A 19,281-nucleotide genomic window follows, 5' to 3' on the forward strand; every position below is an offset into this window, starting at 1 on the left:
TAAGTAGATGACCAAAAGTTAGCTAACTTAAACATCTATAATACATTTTTTACCTCATTTACTCTACATTGAATATAGCTAAAGATTACGCAATTGAACGTCTTTTGTTACATTTGTAACATATGGTAAAGACGCAACCTGCAAAATTCGTGTAGCTATCATATTAATACAAAAAGTAGCAAGTATATAATTAAGTACATGACCAAAAGTTGGCTAACTTAAACATCTATAATACATTTTTTTTTTTTACTTCATTTACTATACATTGAATATAGCTAAAGATTGCGGGCCAGTTTTCACATGTTACCAATGTCACGATGAATAACACACTGGGGACTACATCTACAACGTATGCTCGTATTTCAAATTCTCTCAAGCATTCAATGAAAGTTACTACAATATATTTTTGTATCAAAGAATCATCATCTTCAATATAATAATGATGTAAATAACATGATCATAAATTTAGGAGAAGAGAATAAATGCTCATCTTTGGTCATTCTCAAGTAAAACCCAGCTGAACTCATGTTTGTTGTTGCGACTTCGCTGCAAACAAAAGTTTAATTTACACTTCAAGATAGCATGTTTTACATTAGCATCTGATTTATCGGTTAACTGTGGAAAAGATAACATGTGAAATTGAAACGACATTAAACCAATACTCAAAAATAGACAAAAAAAAAAATTTAGGACATCAACTTTACAACTGATTTTGGTCCCACACGATCCGATATAACACATTAGGCCATGACCATTGGAAAATACACTCTCCCATCTTTATATATATAGACTATTTATATGTTAAAAATGGAGTTACGGTTTATAAATTATAGGTTTGCGAAAACAGCTCGAGAGCTGTGCTGTTGCTGCTATGTTAACTGATGGTAACAACATATCTCAACCACCAACTCCCATTTTAAACGCTCTTTCGAACCTGTTTATACTCAACCAAATCACATGTATCATACGTCAGTTTAAGGCCTGCCGGGTCTACTTTTTTACTCAATTATTAGTTTTTACCAAAACTTAGCCACCTTCAACTTACAAGCTCGCAAAGTAGACCCGAGATTCATTTTTGACACTTTTACTAAAATACTAAAACTTTCTGTTGACGAGTCAAATTTGAATCCAGCTAACCTGAGCTAACCAAATTCATGTCACAACTTGAAAATGACATTTTAGGCGTGTTGGTGACTTCCGTTTCTCAAAATCGTTGCATACGGGTCAAATTTAGCCTATATTACCCAAATGGGTCATAAATTCCCCTTTTCACCGAATCATGCCCGAAACACGTTTTTAAAACACCAAAATTTGCAAACATACATAACTCGTTGTAGTGGACATGTCCACGCTTGTCATTACCCAATTTGACACTTTTTGACCCAAACGGGTCAAGTGTCCAAAACTTGAGCAAAAAATGATAAACATCACTACTATGGTAGAAATTCAAATACTTTCACACAAAGGGTTGGGGATCGACTGCATGTTTCTCCTGCAGAGGCCGCTGTCATAATTGTTCATCTAAAAGAAGAAAGGTAGCAAACGTCGATTTATTGGCGAACTGTCGCTTAGAGCTCAAATTGAACTTCAAGCAGGTTTAATACCCATGAATATTTGATTCTACCATTTTCATGGCGACTCAGCCTTTTTTTTAGTAACTTACTTATTGGCCAGAGGTCCATTCAGAAGCAATCTATCCTTAGAACATTGAGAGAGAGGTTTTTCTCTACTCTTAACGTGTTTCACACTGGGTGGAGAAATGACTTCTCTTTATTCTATGATAGGGGAAGGATTGTCTACATCTTACCTCCCTCATACCTCACTTTTGTGGAATTGAGTTTTTTTGTTGTTGTTGTAAAAGAAGAAAGTTAGCCTTTCTTGTAAACAGGTTATTGATAATAAAATGCCTTTTTCTTCTTTTTTGAATTTGTAGTTTAGATCATCAAAACAATAGTTAAAGGGAAATGACAAAAGTGATGTTTATCAGGTGATAGACTTTATATCTGAATTATAGCAATAAAAATCCCATAGAATAAATACCTTTAAGTATCTCAGAAAAAAATCAGCACACCAGCTTAAGCTTCTTAATATGAGGGTTGATCGAAATGTCGTGTAGGAGATCATTAAGTCTCCACTCGAATCGAAACTTGTCAGAGTTGCAACATTTATATATTCATTCTAGATCATTCAGTGATCATGTGAATGCATACCTCACATTGTAATACCAAGCACTTAGCCAAGAGCCTATAAAAAATGATCAACATTAACACATGAACAACAGTCACAAACAAAATACAAATTTGCACACATTCTAGATTTCAAAGTCCAAAAACACATGATAATCCAATCAAATATAAAGATACATATGCATGACATAATTATCTTGAAGTAGATTAAACATGTGTTAAATTTTAATAGATCATAGCTCATAATGACAAAACCAACATGACTCACCCATTTTGTTGTGCTTTACAAAAATTAGAGAATGTAATTTTAAGTAAATTCCCTAAAACAACAAAAATACTCAAATTGAGACATCAGTCGGAGGTCTCCATGACCAGAGGCGAAAATGATGAAGGGCAGGGGGGGCGGGCGCCCCCGGTGGGGTTTTTTTTTTTCAGTGTAAAAATTTTGGGTTTTTCGACTTTGCCCCCGGTGGATTTTTTTTTTTTGCCCCCAAACCAACATATTTTGCCTCAAAACCTTCAAATTTTGCCCCAAATTCTCCAACTTTTGCCCCAAAATCTTCAAATTTTGCCCCAAAATCTCTAACTTTTGCCCCAAAATCTTCAAATTGTATCCAAAAAAATTGCTACGGTTTAAAAAAAATTTTTTGCCCCCGGTCAAAAAAATCCTAGTTTCGCCTCTGTCCATGACGTAGTGTTTCCGGGGGATTGAGTTTAGATATCCTTGAGTATCATGCGTACTAAATTCACATATTCATCAACACAACCTAAAAAGATTCAACTTGCACTATGTTGAGGTTTAGTGGTAACTTGTAGCAAATAGTGTGGAATGAAAAGTTGAACACAACATGATATTCATTACACTTTACTATTCAAATATGATACAATAGTAGTCCAGACATAATTGCAACGTTATATATTCATTCAAGGATTTTAGCAAACACTTCTTGTGCAAAGTTGTGTTCTGTATGTGCATTAACAAACAAACAGGGCAACGTTACAAATGAAAAAACACTTAATTCATACTATTCGCTTTCAAATGAAAAATGAATAATATGCATATTAATCCAAAATTCGAAATGACAGCACATGAATCTACTTTGAAAAAATTAAAAAAATAGTTAATTCGTTACCTGCTCTGGAACTTTGGATGATTATATATGGACGCACACATGATCAGATATAGACAAATCAATCATCGTCCGCGACTTGAACCAGGTGTCTTTCAAATTGACATACTTGATACCTTTATTCAATCTGCTTACAATTGATTTGAAATCAAGGATCGATTGTGGCATTCTGGCATCTTCGTATCAGCAGACTCGTAACCGACAAATGGAAATCAATGGTTGTTTGTTTATAATCAAGGATCGTTCAGTTTTACCGAAAATCGTATCATTCATTGTAATCGGAGCGGTTTTAGCAGATTAGTCGTGAGCATTATTCAAATGGGTGATCTTTGCAAACCCTAGTATAACATGGACACGTGTAATTTTGTCAGGATAATTAAATTAATCTGGATTAATTAGAGAGATGATTAAAGGTTAATTTAGCTGAATAGCAGGTGAACTTGGGTCATAGTTTACCGGTTCTCTCCATGTAATTTATATCATGGGATAGGGAGAAGTCATGGGTTCGATCCTTAAAGATGACATGATTTTCTTTAAACCAATTGAATACCAATAATAGTGGTATATATTGACCCTATAGGGAAGTTTTACCGGATTCGTTCACGGATCTCTACTCCGACTGTGTTCCCGGGTACCGTCGATCGGGTTCGGGTTTCCGTCCAAACGTGTGTATTACGTGCAAATGATGAGGGTCGTTGAAAGAAATGATTTAATGGTTAAAAAAAATATACATGTGACACATGCACATGCTTTATAAAATTATTATAGATAGATATAGATATAGATATAGATATAGATATAGATATTAAAATCGAGCGCGCATGTCACTTGACATTTGGTTTAATTATAAATACAGTTTATCATAACTATTCTCATTCATTTTCATGGATTTGGATATATTAAAAGTTATATTATATGAATCAAGTATAGAAGATATTGCTTACAGGTCTTAACTATGTAACATTCTGTAATGATCAAAGACCGTCTCAATGATTTTGAGAACTCCTATTTGAGTCATAAAAATGAACCCCCTTGTATATATATATATATATATATATATATATATATATATATATATATATATATATATATATATATATATATATGTATTTGTATAAATGTAACTACGTATCATGTATAGAGATGAATGCATGATTTAATATACAGTTGAACTGGGCCAATTAAAATGACTTGAATCACCATCATTTTTTTTATTATAGATTGAAATGACTAATGGGTCTAATAATAAGAAATTACCTTTTTTTTTTAAACTCGTACTCTGTAAACTAGTTAACTACAATTTAAATTTTTTATTTCAATATGATTCTGCTAGTATATATATATATAAAAATATGCATTATAATATTTTAAGATTTTGGGCATGTATAAAACTTTGAGTGCGATTGCACACTCTACACATGTATCAAAGACGGTCCTGTTATGATGTCTAAACTCTTTTTTTTTTTTTTTGCTTGTACTTTCTTACTTGTTTTCATGGCCTAGGGAAAAGGCATCTAATTTAGCTTTTGGATCAAATTTCCCTAGTCGATTCATGCCTCCCGTTGCACGAGCTATTATCAAATGGACAATTGCTTCTCAATATTTCACGTTTTGAAATATGCTGTTCAAAAAAAATATTTGACGTTTTCAAGAGCAAGAACTTACGAAAGGTGCCGACATAAAGATAAGTTTTCAATGAGCCGTAGCAAATGCTTATGAAATCGAAAGTTTGGCATACAGGCAACAGGACACTTACTTGGACATGGTCATAGCCAAGTTAAGACTTAAGAATGCAATAATGTGGCCTAGTTTCAATTCAAGGGTAACATAAGGCTTGAGTCCAGGCGACATTCGAGGTATTAGGGCTCTATACGGTAGTTTGTTTGTTACAATTCAATCATTCTACTTGTAAATCAAAGGGGATTGTATAATGAATGATGACTAATTACTCATGTATACCTAAGGTCATATTAATATGGTTTTCATGCATTGTATTATGTTTGTAACAATGTTGGAAAATGGCACTTTTGTGTGATTTCTTGAGTTCTAATTCTATTATCATGCTATCGTTAAACAATACATAACCATATCCATCTCTGTATTTAATTTTTATTTTTATACAATCTATTGTTGCTATGGAAGAATGCAGAAGGCAAATAATGTTGTTCCAGGAGTGTAAGCAGGATTATAAAGTCCTACACTTACTTTGTAACCACTTCCAACATAAATGCAACCATTGCTTATGGACATGCCACCATACACACTGGCTCCGGTTTTGTAGGACCACAAAATTTTTCCGGTTGCAGCACTCATAGCATAAATAGGTCCACTCCCGTTAGTTGATCCAGCAAACAAAACGCCATTGGCTAAGCTCACAGGGCCACTTGCAGTCGCATTACTTGGATTTGCGGTTGACCATAATATATTGCCGTTCGTGCCATCCATTGACACCCATCCACCGCTAGTCGTTGTAGTATTTGATGGCTTTAACGTAAAGTTTCTTCGTCCACTATTGGCAATGTTGGTGTAAACCGTCTCTCCATCGGTTGCAGATCCCCATGTACCTCCTCCACCGGGCCCTCCAGGTCCCGCTTCCTACAATAACAATTTTACGGGCTCAAAATTTCTATAAATACTTAAAACATCCTCCATTGCTCCTTATACATATACCTGGCAAACATCTCAGGTTGGGTCGGTTTGAGTAACGGGTCAAAAATGATTTTGGGTTGAAATGGGTCCTGGGTCAAACGCGTCGTATTTTTAAACGGATTACCTTAGACCATACAATACTACCGTTGTCACGATCCAAAGCCCACGCAAACCCACTTTTTTGTACAGCAACCACAATATCATGCTTGTTTCCATGACTATTAACGGTTAATATCATTGGTGCTTCACCAAAATCTGCGTCTGGATTAGGCCCAGGCGGACACCCTGAAGTTGAAAGATTATTACAAGCACGAAACCATACATCGTAACCTCCTAACTGTTGATACCATTTAATATCCCCTGAATACAAATCGAGCGCTAGGATTGAATTTGAATGGTTTTCGGGCTCTATGCATTTATCTTTTTCTGTAGGTGTTGTTTGATTGTTTTGTGCTTCTTGGCATTGTGTGACATTTAGTGGGGCTGAATATAAGTTACCAGTGGCAATATAGACTGTGTTGCGGTGTTTGTCGATGGACGGACTGCTGCCCCATAAGGCGGCACCAGCGTATTCGTCCTTGCTACCGTAATTGTTTGGCAACATGTAGGTTTGCCATATGATGTTGCCATTTTTGGCATTTAATTTGGAGAAACTACCTCTAAATGTACAACATGATTCAATGCTTAAACTTTCTTCTAGCGATGAAGTTCCCACATAGAAAGCGCTGCAAAACCATAAAATAAATCTAAATAAGTTAACGGAGAAAAAGACTATTTTACCCCCACGTGCAACTCACATGACTGAATTTAGTGGAAAAATTTAACAGTCATAGTCATCTGACGATGGGATGATCCACAGAAATAATTACAATTTAAATGACTACCAATGAAAAAAAGTTTAGGGACTACGCGTGAAAATTTGAGTAAACTATAGGGACTATCTGCATAATTTTATCTTTAAATAAATACTTCATCTATTGTTATTTTAGAAGTCAACTTAAGGATGACATCGGGTAGGGTTTGGTCGGGTATAGGCAATACCAAACCCAAACCCGATTAAGAAACTCACTCTCAAACCCGGTACTATACCTGGCGGGTAACCATTAACTAATTAACCGTCAGGTAACGGATTTCCCCACGGATAATCGGGTAACCATTTAATTCAAATCAAATTAAATTAAATGTTAAAGAATTTACAAACTACATTACTAACTGAGATTAAAATGTTAAAGAATTAAACGTTAAAGAATCTTGTTGTGCAGCTTGTTCATAGTAGCATCCAAGGATTAATCTCAGTTACATGTCTGTACTCGGATGTAATGTATGCATGTTTTTCTTGTCCATTTTGGTGGGCCTTATGAAGTGGGCTAGTCGGATATAAGCACAGGTTGGTATTTGTTTGTAACATTCAATGTAATATATTGAATAAACTAATTGGGTATATGGGTCGAGCATACGGGTAGGGTATATGAGTTTTTATTTAAAACCAAACCCGATCCCGCGTAAAAAAGTAAACCTATACTCATACCCAACCCTAAACCCGTATACCCGAACCAAACCCGGACCAATAATATCGGGTTTCGGGATTACCCATCGAATACGGGTATTTTTGCCATCACTAGTCAAACTCAACGTATATGTGGTCAAAGCTTTACTTTTCAAAGATTGAAACAAGAAAAGTTCAAACTTGGACTACAAACAAATTGCTACACGAAATAAACATAAATAAACATACCTTTTATAAAAAGTTCCAGACATGGTGATAAGAGAATAATTATGTGTATCGAGCTGCTTAGACCAAACGAGCTCGCCATTGCTACGTTTAAGTCCTACAACGTAAGCCGGTCCATATAATCCAACGATCAAAATTTCATCAGCAACAGTCGGAGTGGACCTGGACACGGTCCAATTCACTCCTACTACGACACCTACAGTTGAAGCCGAGTTAAATCCTGTTAACTCGCCGATTTCTTGTTGCCAAATAACTGACCCGTCTAACGCGTCAAGTGCATATATTTTACCATTCCAACTAGGAACATATATGGTGTTGTTGTATATTGCTGGTGTTGCACTTATATCTTTCCCAGCCACAAATTTCCACTTCAGCTTAAGGTTAGCCACAGTTGCAGCGCTAATCTTTGTTTCACCATATGCGTATCTACGATTTCTTAAATCGCCACCATGGTTTGGCCAATCAGGATGACTTGCCTGTGATGATTAACATTTAAGATAACTGCTTAAAACATAAATCTTTGTAAAACAATACTTTATAAAAAAAAAATACGGAGCGAAAAAAAGGTATCTTACATTAGCTGAGCATATAACCAAGAAAAGGAAGATAGGGAAGCAGAGAAAAGTTTGTGCCATGAAAATAGAAGTTAATTCAGTGGTATGTTCTTCAAAGAATATCAAACAAGTCATTAACAATTTCAAGACTTAATATTTTGTGTGTTCACATATTCATATTTCATATAACAATCAATTGAATAGAATGATGTGTAATAAACAAAAAAGTGTTGCAAAGTCAACCACATGATGCACACAATATGTTCATAAATAGAACTATACTAAATTTGTACTATAATTGCATACAAAAGTTCTTTATTCAGATATATATGTGTTATTCAATCAGAGGGGAATGCAAAAGGCGAATAGTGTTGTTCCAGGAGTATAAGTTGGATCAAAAGCTCCTAAATTCAATTTGTAACCATTTCCTACATACACACAGCCGTTGCTTATAGACAAGCCACCATATATCGTGGCTCCAGTGTTATACGACCATAAAATATCTCCGGTTGAAGCATTCATAGCGTAAATGGGTCCAGTCCCATTGGTTGATCCAGCAAACAAAACACCATTGGCTAAACTTACAGGACCCGTTGCAGTCGCTCTACTTGGATTTCCTGTCGACCACAAGACGTTGCCACTTGTGGCATCAATCGACACCCATCCTCCACTATTTGTTGTGTCGTTTGACGGCTTCAATGTAAAATTACTTCCCAAACTATTGGCAATGTTTGTGTAAACCGTCTTTCCATCTGTCGCCGACCCCCATGCACCTCCTCCACCTGCACCTCCAGGTCCAGCTTCCTACAGTAACATTTTTCGAATAGTATGTTCATTACCATTTTTAGTTATCGAATGTCTATAAAATAGAACAATTAATACTTTTTTTTTTAAAAGCAGCAATAAAACAATTAATACCAAAGGGTCACTGCTCTAGTGAGTTATTCCCCTCACAGCTAAAGTAGTGGACTAACCGGACATGTTAACCATGGTGAGGATGTTAGTTAGCCACTACTTTAAGCTTAAAGGGACTCCAATTTCCTTTCACAATCTAATGTGAGAAGGATTGTTAAGGAATGCTTTATTAAAAGTATATAATAGATAAAATAGACTAATACTTGATAACAGATTGTTACCGTAGACCAAACGATGGTACCATTATTGCGATCCAAAGCCCAAGCAATCCCACTCTTTTGTACAGCTACAACAATATCACGTTTTTTACCACGCGCATTAATTGTTAAAATCATTGGTGCTTCTGCGAAATCTGCATCTGGATTAGGTCCAGGTGGACACCCAGAAGTAGAAAGATTGTTACAAGCAAAAAACCAGACATCATAACCACCTAACTGTCTATACCATATAATGTGTCCTGAATCCAAGTCAAGTGACAGAATCGAATTGGAATGGTTTTCGGGGACTATACACTTATCTTCGTCCGTTGGTGTAGTTTGATTGTTTTGTGCTTCTTGACATTGTGTGACATTTAACGGGGCGTGATACATGTTCCCAGTGGCAATGTAGATTGCGTTACGTTTAATATCGATGGATGGACTGCTACCCCATAAGCCGGCACCAGCGTATTCATTGATGCCACCGTGGTTATCGGGCAACATGTAGGTTTGCCACAAGATTTTACCATTTTTGGCATTTAACTTGAAAAAACTACCTATAAATGAACAACATGTTCGAATACTTGAAACAGCTTCTTCTGATGAAGATGTTCCCACATAGAAGGCACTGCAGACAATCATATTATATTGTCACACAATTTATATTAAATTATACAACTAAATTTATGTAAGCATGGTATAAAAGTGAAATAAAGTTTAAACTTTAGAATATTACATCAACAGATCACTCTGTCACTACTATAGTTATAGTTGACTATGTAACACAAAGCTAATGGTCAAACTTCTACTTTTTGACTTTTTGAAAGCATATCATAAGCATACTAATTCAACTTTCTGTTTTGTAATAATCAAACAAAATATACTAAATTTAAATTAGTGTTATAATTCAGTAGGCTTATAACTACCTTTAGAGGTTTAATTCTTGATGTTATAATTCAATAGGCTTATAACTACCTTTAGAGGTTTGATTATTGATTAAGAATGCTAATAATGAAGTGTAAGAACAAAGATGATAATGGAGAGAAAGAAAGAAACACTTTTTAAGTGTGAGAAATGGTACAAGTTTAATGCTTGCATTCATGGCTATTTATAGCAAAAATATCACAAGTTTAGGTAATACAATAATATTACTTTTGTGTACCAATAATTGACTATCCATTTATATATATATTTATATATTATAACACTCCCCCTTGGATAGCAATTTTGTTTGTTGAAGATCAACTGTAAGTTACTGCCTCGTTAAAAACCTTGCTAAAGAAAACCCAGTGGGAAAAAACTTTAGCTAAGGGAAAAAGAGTGCAGCATGGAGTTGACTCCCCCTCAAGTAGACATCGCTTCAGTTGTTACATCTTTTGAACATGTCTCATGCCAATGTTATGAACGTGTGTTCTGAAAATAGCAGTTGGAAGTGCTTTCGTGAAAAGATCAGCAGAGTTTTTGCTGGATTGAACATATCTCATTTCAATCTCGTTGTCCTTAATGAGATTTTGAGTGTATGAGAAGAATCTAGGAGGTATGTGTTTGGTTCGGTCACTTTTGATATACCCTTCTTTCATCTGTGCTATGCAAGCTGCATTATCTTCATAGATAATTGTTGGACTTTTATCGCATTTTAGTCCACAAGAATCAGTAATGATTTGTGTCATTGATCTCAACCAAAAACATTCCCGAGTAGCTTCATGTAATGCAATCACTTCGGCATGATTTGATGATGTAGCAACAAGTGTTTGTTTTTGAGAACGCCATGATATTACAGTACCTCCATTTAGGAATACATATCCAGTTTGAGATTTAGCTTTATGTGGATCAGATAAATAACCTGCATCAGCATAACCAACCAAATCTTGTTTTGATTCGTTAGAATAAAATAATCCTAAATCAGTAGTTCCTCGAAGGTATCGAAATATGTGTTTGATCCCATTCCAGTGTCTTTTGGTAGGAGCAGAGCTGAACCTTGCCAACAAATTAACTGCAAAAGAAATGTCAGGTCTTGTACAATTTGTAAGATACATAAGAGCTCCAATTGCACTAAGATATGGTACTTCTGGTCCAAGAATATCTTCATGATCTTCACATGGACGAAATGGATCAGTTTCAACATTGAGTGATCTAACAACCATAGGAGTACTTAATGGTTTTGCCTTGTCCATATTGAAACGTTTCAAAATCTTTTCAGTATATGTTGTTTGATGTACAAGTAAACCATTAGGCGTATGCTCAATTTGTAAACCAAGGCAATACTTGGTTTTTCCGAGATCTTTCATTTCAAATTCTTTCTTTAGAAGTTGAATGGCTTCATGGATCTCTTTATTTGTACCTATGATGTTAAGATCATCAACATAAACAGCTATGATTACATATCCGGATGTTGTTTTCTTAATGAAAACACAAGGGCAAGTAAGGTTATTTGTATACCCTTTGCTTATCAAGTAATCACTTAATCGGTTATACCACATACGTCCCGATTGTTTTAACCCATATAAAGATCTTTGTAATTTAATCGAATACATTTCTTTGGGTTTTGCATTTGATGCTTCTGGTACCTTAAATCATTCAGGTATCTTCATATATATATATCACTATCAAGTGATCCATATAGGTAAGCAGTCACAACATCCATGAGATGCATTTCTAAATTTTTAGAAACTGCCAGGCTGATTAAGTACCTAAAAGTAATTGCATCCATAACAGGGGAATAAGTTTCTTCATAATCAATTCCCGGTCTTTGAGAAAAACCTTGAGCTACAAGTCTAGCTTTATACCTTGTAACTTCATTTTTCTCATTTATTTTTCGGACAAAAATCCATCTGTATCCTACAGGTTTCACATCTTTAGGAGTGAGAATGATGGATCCGAAAACTTTTCTTTTATTGAGTGATTCTAATTCAGCTTGTATTGCTTCTTTCCATTGAGCCCAATCATGTCTATTTTGACATTCAACCATAGATGTTGGTTCTGGATCATCATCATTATTCATGATGTCATATGCAACATTAAATGAAAATTTATCATCAAGATTTTTCATTTCATTTCGGTTCCATAATATTTTTGAATATGCATAATTGATTGCAATTTCTGTATTGACATCATCAATCTCCTCTGCAGTAGGAGTACTGATTTGTGGTTCTTCTTGAACACTTTCTTTTACTTCATTATCAGCTGATTTTCTTTTTCGAGGATTTTTATCCTTTGAACCAATTGGTCATCCACGTTTCTGACGTGGCAAAGATTCATGAGTGACGTTATTGCCAGCTTTTGGAATTTCAATTCGAGCTGGAGTATTTACTGCTGGTATATATGATTTTGTCACCATTTTTGTATCTGTAAATGCATTAGGCAATTGATTTGCAAGTTCTTGTATATGCATTATCTTTTGAACTTCTGTCTCGCATTCTTTTGTGCGAGGATCAAGATACTTTAATTGAGGTTCACACCATGAAACATCATTTTCTTTATTTTTCATTTCTCCCCCTAATCTAGGGAACAATGTTTCATTAAAATGACAATCAGCAAAACGTGCTGTAAAAACGTCACCTGTCATAGGTTCAATATACCTTAATATTGAAGATGTTTCATATCCAACATATATTCCCAACCTCCTTTGAGGACCCATTTTTGTACGTTGTGGTGTCGCAATTGGAACATACACTGCACAACCAAATGTTCTAAGATGGGAAATATTTGGCTCTTGACCAAAAGCAAGTTGTAGGGGGGAATATTTATGACTTGCACTTGGTCTGATGCGAATCAATGCAGCAGCATGTAAAATTGCATGACCCCATATAGATACAGGGAGTTTTGTTCTCATTATCAATGGTCTAGCGATTAGCTGTAAACGTTTAATCAATGACTCGGCTAAACCATTTTGTGTATGCACATGAGCAACAGAATGTTCTACAACAATTCCTATAGACATGCAATAGTCATTAAATGCTTGAGATGTAAATTCACCAGCATTATCAAGTCTCACCCTTTTAATAGTGTAATCAGGAAAATGAGCTCTCAATTTAATAATTTGGGCAAGAAATTTTGCAAATGCCACATTACGGCTTGATAACAGACAAACATGAGACCATCTGCTAGATGCGTCTATTAGAACCATGAAATATCTAAATGGTCCACATGGTGGATGAATTGGTCCACATATATCACCTTGAATTCTTTCAAGAAACATTGGTGATTCTTTCTCAACCTTAAGTGGTGAGGGTCTAGTTATCAATTTTCCAAGAGAGCAAGATGTACATGGAACCATTGTATCATGATGGATTTTTCTATCCTTTAGTGGATGTCCATGAGTACATTCAATAATCCTTTTCATCATTGTTGATCCTGGATGGCCTAATCTGTTATGCCATAAACTGAATACACCAGGATCAATATATTTTTCATTAACTACCATATTTATTTCTGGTACATTTATATGTGTATAATGTAATCCAGAACTAAGTCTTGGCAGTTTTTCAACCACATGACTCTTGTCAGTGATACTTAAATATTTCTCATTTTCTGTTGTCACTGACTGATAATCATACCCGTTAAGGTATATGTCGGAGAAACTCAATAAATTTCTGCTTGACTTGGGAGAAAATAAGGCATCATTTATTAAAAATTTTGTACCATTTGGTAGTATGAAATTTGCCTTTCCTATCCCTTTTATCAAGTTAGCAGGTCCTGATATTGTATGTATAGTTCCTTCCGTTGGTTTTAGATCAATAAAATATTTCTCGGATTTAAGTATCGTGTGTGTAGTTCCACTGTCTGCTATACAGAGATCTCCACCACTTGATTGATGTTGTATTCCAGCAAAATTCATATTGAACTTCATATATAAGAAATAAATAGTGAGTACATTAATATTACACAATATTTTACACGCAAATAGATAGTACTGAAACATTTAGCAAACATAATGACAAAGACAGACGATATTAAATCGTTTATTTTTCGAAAGACACACAACTTAAACATTCAAGAAATCTTCATATAAATCAGATGGTTTCTCAGTGACTGTTGGATCGACGTTATCCACAAAGTTTACTTCCTTTTCTTTATCTTTCAGCGAATCCTGATACATCTTAACAAGATGTTTAGATGTTCGGCAAGTATTAGCCCAGTGGCCCATTCTACCACATCTGTAGCAAGATTCTTCAGAATTTTTAGAAGAATTTTCTTCAACATCTTGTTTAGTGGGCTTGTTTTGTGGTTGATATTTATATTTTCGTGGATTATTATTTCTTTGACCACCACGGCCACGACCACGTCCTCGCCCATTACCATTACCATAAGGATGGTTTCTACCATAGTTATGGCTTTTGGCATGATGATGGTGATGGTTATTATAACCACGACCTTGCCCGCGTCCTTGTCCCTGTTTATAATTATTTGCAGTATTTGCTTCAGGGATTGCAAGTGTACCAGTAGGACGGGATTGCTGATTTTTCATCAATAGCTCATCATTTTGCTCTGCAACTAAGAGATATGAATTAAGTTCAGGATATGTTTTGAACTTTAGCATTCTCAAATTTCTTTGCACTGTGATGTTTGCAGCATTCATTGTGGAGAAAGTTTTCTCCATCATGTCTGCATCACTTATTTCATGTCCACAGAATTTAAGTTGTGAACATGTATTATATAGAGCTGAGCTATATTCATTTACTTTCTTAAAGTCTTGGAACCTTAATGTTCTCCATTGTTCCATAGCAGCTGGAAGTAAAATTTCTCTTTGATTATTGAATCTGCTTTTGAGACCTTCCCATAAAACATGGGGATCTTCTACAGTCACATAATTATTTTGTAAGCATTCATCAATATGTTGATGAATAAAGCAACATGCCGTTGCTTGTTCTTTTTCAGAACAAGTGTTGTTTTCATTTATGGCTTCAAGAATGCCCATTGATTTAAGATGCATTTTTACTTTTATAACCCATGGCATGTAGTTGTTTCCAGTTGATTCTAAAGGAGTAAATTTAAGCTTTTCCAGATTCGACATTTTCTATTAAAACAAACAACATGATAAATTATAGTCACTTTATATTCATAAGTATATAAACATTAAACATAAATTTAATATAACATAAATGATAAGTAGGTGACAGTGTCGACCATATGTAAGCAATCATTAATAAATGTTATATAACATAAATATAAATATTAGTAAACATAAATGATAATTAGGCGACAGTGTCGGCCATATAAATGTTAGATAATAGAAATATAAATGTTAGTAACATAAATGATAATTAGGCGACAGTGTCGGCCATATAAATGTTAGATAATAGAAATATAAATGTTAGTAACATAAATGATAATTAGGCGACAGTGTCGGCCATATAAATGTTAGATAATTGAAATATAAATGTTAGTAACATAAATGATAATTAGACGACAGTGTCGACCATATATTATTCAGGTGGTATAACCGACCATATATCATTTAGGTGGCAGAGCCAACCATAATTAGTATTAAGATTATCGTGCTGATAACGTGTTATAATTCAGTAGGCTTATAACTACCTTTAGAGGTTTGATTCTTGATGTTATAATTCAATAGGCTTATAACTACCTTTAGAGGTTTGATTATTGATTAAGAATGCTAATAATGAAGTGTAAGAACAAAGATGATAATGGAGAGAAAGAAAGAAACACTTTTTAAGTGTGAGAAATGGTACAAGTTTAATGCTTGCATTCATGGCTATTTATAGCAAAAATATCACAAGTTTAGGTAATACAATAATATTACTTTTGTGTACCAATAATTGACTATCCATTTATATATATATTTATATATTATAACAATTAGCCATTTCAAATTGGTGATGATAATATATCATTATATTTTGCGGTACACCAACACTCTAAAACACATTCCGGTAAAGTTATGAGCACATCCTGCTCATAACCTCCCATTTCAAAACCAAAAACTAAAAACATACCTTCTATGATATGTTCCTGACATGGTGACAAGAGAAGCATAATGCGTATCGAGTTGTGTAGACCACACAAGCTCTCCATTGCTACGTTTAAGCCCTATAACGTAAGCCGGTCCATAAATTCCAATGATCAAAAGATCATCAGCAACAGTAGGGGTAGCCCTTGATACGGTCGAATTAACTCCTTGTATGAGTCCTGTTGAATTAAGCCCAGTTAGCTTACCAAGATTCTTTTCCCATATAACTGACCCATTCGATGCATTAAGCGCGTATATGTTTCCATTCCAACTCGGAAAATAGATGGTATCGTTGTATATTGCTGGTGTCGCGGTTATATCTTTTCCAGCGAAAAACTTCCATTTTAACGTAAGGTTATTCACAGTTTCAGGACTAATATTTGTTTCACCATACGCGTATCTTCTATTGCTTAAATCTCCACCATGGTTAGTCCAATCAGTTGGCTACAATTTATAAGGTATGGTAAGTATAAATTACTATTTATGTGACAAATTATTAAGAAAGATTGATAGAAAACATACATTGGCTGAGGTTATGAGCAGGATGTGCAACCAAAAAATGGGGGTCAAAAAGAGGCAACTGGACACCATAGGGTGTGTTCTAAATGAAAGTTGTTGACTTGCCTGTTAGTATCTATTTATTTCTACTTTGAATTATTTATATTTTCATATTTAATTTATTTCTACTTTGAATTATTTATATTTTCATATTTAATATGACACTTGGTTCAAACGAGTGGAAGGCCGTGTGTTGCCATGGGTTTGTGAATTATCGATACTATTAAAGTAAAAAGTAAAAAAGTTATCTGCTTATTTATAAAAAGTAAAAAAAATTTGTTTTAATAGGTGTGTTCATTTGTAAAGGTGTGTTCATTTGTAAAAAGAAAAAAAAGTTTGTGCTATTATATTTCAGTAGGCTTATAACTACCTTTAGTGGCCTGGTTCAATTTGAATCATATATATAGTACAAATTTTACTATCCATATTTGACTAATTACCATCCATATTTAACTACTAAATTTACAACACTCCCTCTTGGATGGTAATTTTTTTTTTTTTTTAAAGAGCAATTAATACTGCCTCGTTAAAAACCTTGCTAAAGAAAACCCAGTGGGATAAAACTTTAGCTAAGGGAAAAAGAGTGCAGCATAGAGTTGACTCCCCCTCAAGTAGACAACGCTGAGTCGTCACATCTTTTGAACTTGCCTCATGCCAATATTGTGAACGTATGTTTTGAAAACAGCGATTGACAGTGCTTTGGTATAAAGATCAGCAGAGTTGTTGATTGAACGTATCTCATTTTAATCTGGTTGTCTTTTACGAGATCTTAAGTATATGAGAAGAATCTGATGTTTTCATCTGAAACTGTATCATCTAAATCTTTTATGTACAAGTTTGACCCATGTGATTTGTCTACAGTCTCCTTCATGGTTTGCTCAAACTGTTGTTTCAATTCCTATTCCCTTTCAGTCTTTTTCTGAGCCTTACCAATATACCATTCTTTTCCATCAAACTTATGACCGTTAAGACCGTTTATAGCTTTAGCGCCTCGTCAGCATTTATGTTTTGTTCTGTCATTTTTGATACTCTTCTTTCATTTGTACTATGTAAACTGTATTATCTTCATAGATAGTTGTTGGGCTTTTATAGCGTTCTAGTCCACAAGAATCAATAATGATTTGTATCATTGATCTTAACTAAAATCATTCCCGAGTAGCTTCATGTAATGCAATCACTTCGGCATGATTTGATGATGTTGCAACAAGTGTTTGTTTTGAGAACGTCATGATATTGCGGTGCCTCCATTTAGGAATACATATCCAGTTTGAGATTTAGCTTTATGTAGATCAGATAAATAATCTGCATCTGTATAACCAAACAAATCTTGTTTCGAGTTGTTAGAATAAAATAATTATAAATCAGTAGTTCCCCGAAGGTATCAAACTATTTGTTTGATCCCATTCCAATGTCTTTTGGTAGGGGCTGAGCTGAACCTTGTCAATAAATTAACTGTAAAAGAAATGTCAGATCTTGTATAATTTGTAAGATACATAAGAGCCCCAATTGCACTAAAATATGGAACTTCTGAACCAAGAAGATCTTCATGATCTTCTAGAGGATGAAATGGATTAGTATCAATATTAAGATCTAACAACCATATGAGTACTTAATGGTTTTTGTCTTTGTCCATATTAAAATATTTTAAAATCTTTTCGGTATAAGTTGTTTGATGTATAAGTAAGTCATTAGTTATATGCTCAATATGTAAATCAGCGTAATACTTGATTTTTTTTTTTTTTTTAAAATCTTTCTTTAGAAGTTGAATGGCTTCATAGATTTCTTTATTTAAGATAATTGATATAAACAGCTATGATCACATATCCGAACATTGTTTTTATAAAACACACGTGCAAATAAGTTTATATGTATACCCTTTTCTTATCAAGTAATAATTTAATCGATTATACCACATACGTCCCGATTATATAAACCCATTTAGAAATCTTTGTGATTTAATGGAATATATTCCCTTGGGTTTTGCATTAGATGCTTATGATACCTTAACCCTTCAGGTATATTCATATATATATCACTATTAAGTGATCCATACAGATAAGTAGTAACAACATCCATGAGATGCATTTAAATAACTACCAGGTTGATTAAGTATCTAATAAGTAATTGTATTCATTATAGGAGGAAAAGTTTTTCTCCTAATTCATTTCTGGTCTTTGTGGGAAATCTTGAGTTACAAGTCTAGTTTTGCCTTGTAACTTCATTTGCACATTTCTTTTCGGATAAAAATTCATTTGTATCCCATTGTTTCACATCTTTAAAAGTGATAACGATTGATCCAAAAACTTTTCTTTTATTGAGCGATTCTAATTCAGCTCGTATTGCTCCTTTCTGTTGAGTTCAATCACGTCTATTTTGATATTCAATGACAG

At 34.3% G+C, this 19,281-nt stretch overlaps 2 protein-coding genes and 1 long non-coding RNA gene across 3 annotated transcripts; all 3 read right to left on the bottom strand.

The window, feature by feature from the left end:
* Positions 1-254: 254 nt before the first annotated feature.
* On the bottom strand, positions 255-3,617 carry LOC139839584 (uncharacterized). The gene is made up of 3 exons (XR_011756986.1): positions 3,320-3,617; positions 2,041-2,244; positions 255-546 (listed from the first exon to the last, which is right to left on the bottom strand). It is a non-coding gene; the product is annotated as an uncharacterized lncRNA (long non-coding RNA).
* A 1,746-nt stretch (positions 3,618-5,363) lies between these two features.
* Positions 5,364-8,182, bottom strand: LOC139842514 (uncharacterized; the record flags this gene model as incomplete). Its single annotated transcript, XM_071832646.1, has 3 exons — positions 5,364-5,911; positions 6,090-6,690; positions 7,701-8,182. Coding segments are annotated over 3 exons (1,545 nt in total), but the record flags the coding sequence as incomplete, so codon positions are not given.
* LOC139844877 (uncharacterized) lies at positions 7,776-17,042 on the bottom strand. Its single transcript, XM_071835098.1, has 5 exons — positions 16,856-17,042; positions 16,320-16,777; positions 9,388-9,991; positions 7,987-9,055; positions 7,776-7,893 (listed from the first exon to the last, which is right to left on the bottom strand). Exons 1-4 carry the CDS (start codon positions 16,922-16,924, stop codon positions 8,594-8,596), a joined length of 1,593 nt encoding a protein of 530 aa, XP_071691199.1. The 5' UTR covers positions 16,925-17,042; the 3' UTR covers positions 7,776-7,893; positions 7,987-8,593.
* Between the last annotated feature and the right edge of the window lie 2,239 nt (positions 17,043-19,281).

The sequence above is a fragment of the Rutidosis leptorrhynchoides genome, chromosome 4, assembly GCF_046630445.1.
Source record: "Rutidosis leptorrhynchoides isolate AG116_Rl617_1_P2 chromosome 4, CSIRO_AGI_Rlap_v1, whole genome shotgun sequence".
Lineage (NCBI taxonomy): Eukaryota > Viridiplantae > Streptophyta > Magnoliopsida > Asterales > Asteraceae > Rutidosis > Rutidosis leptorrhynchoides.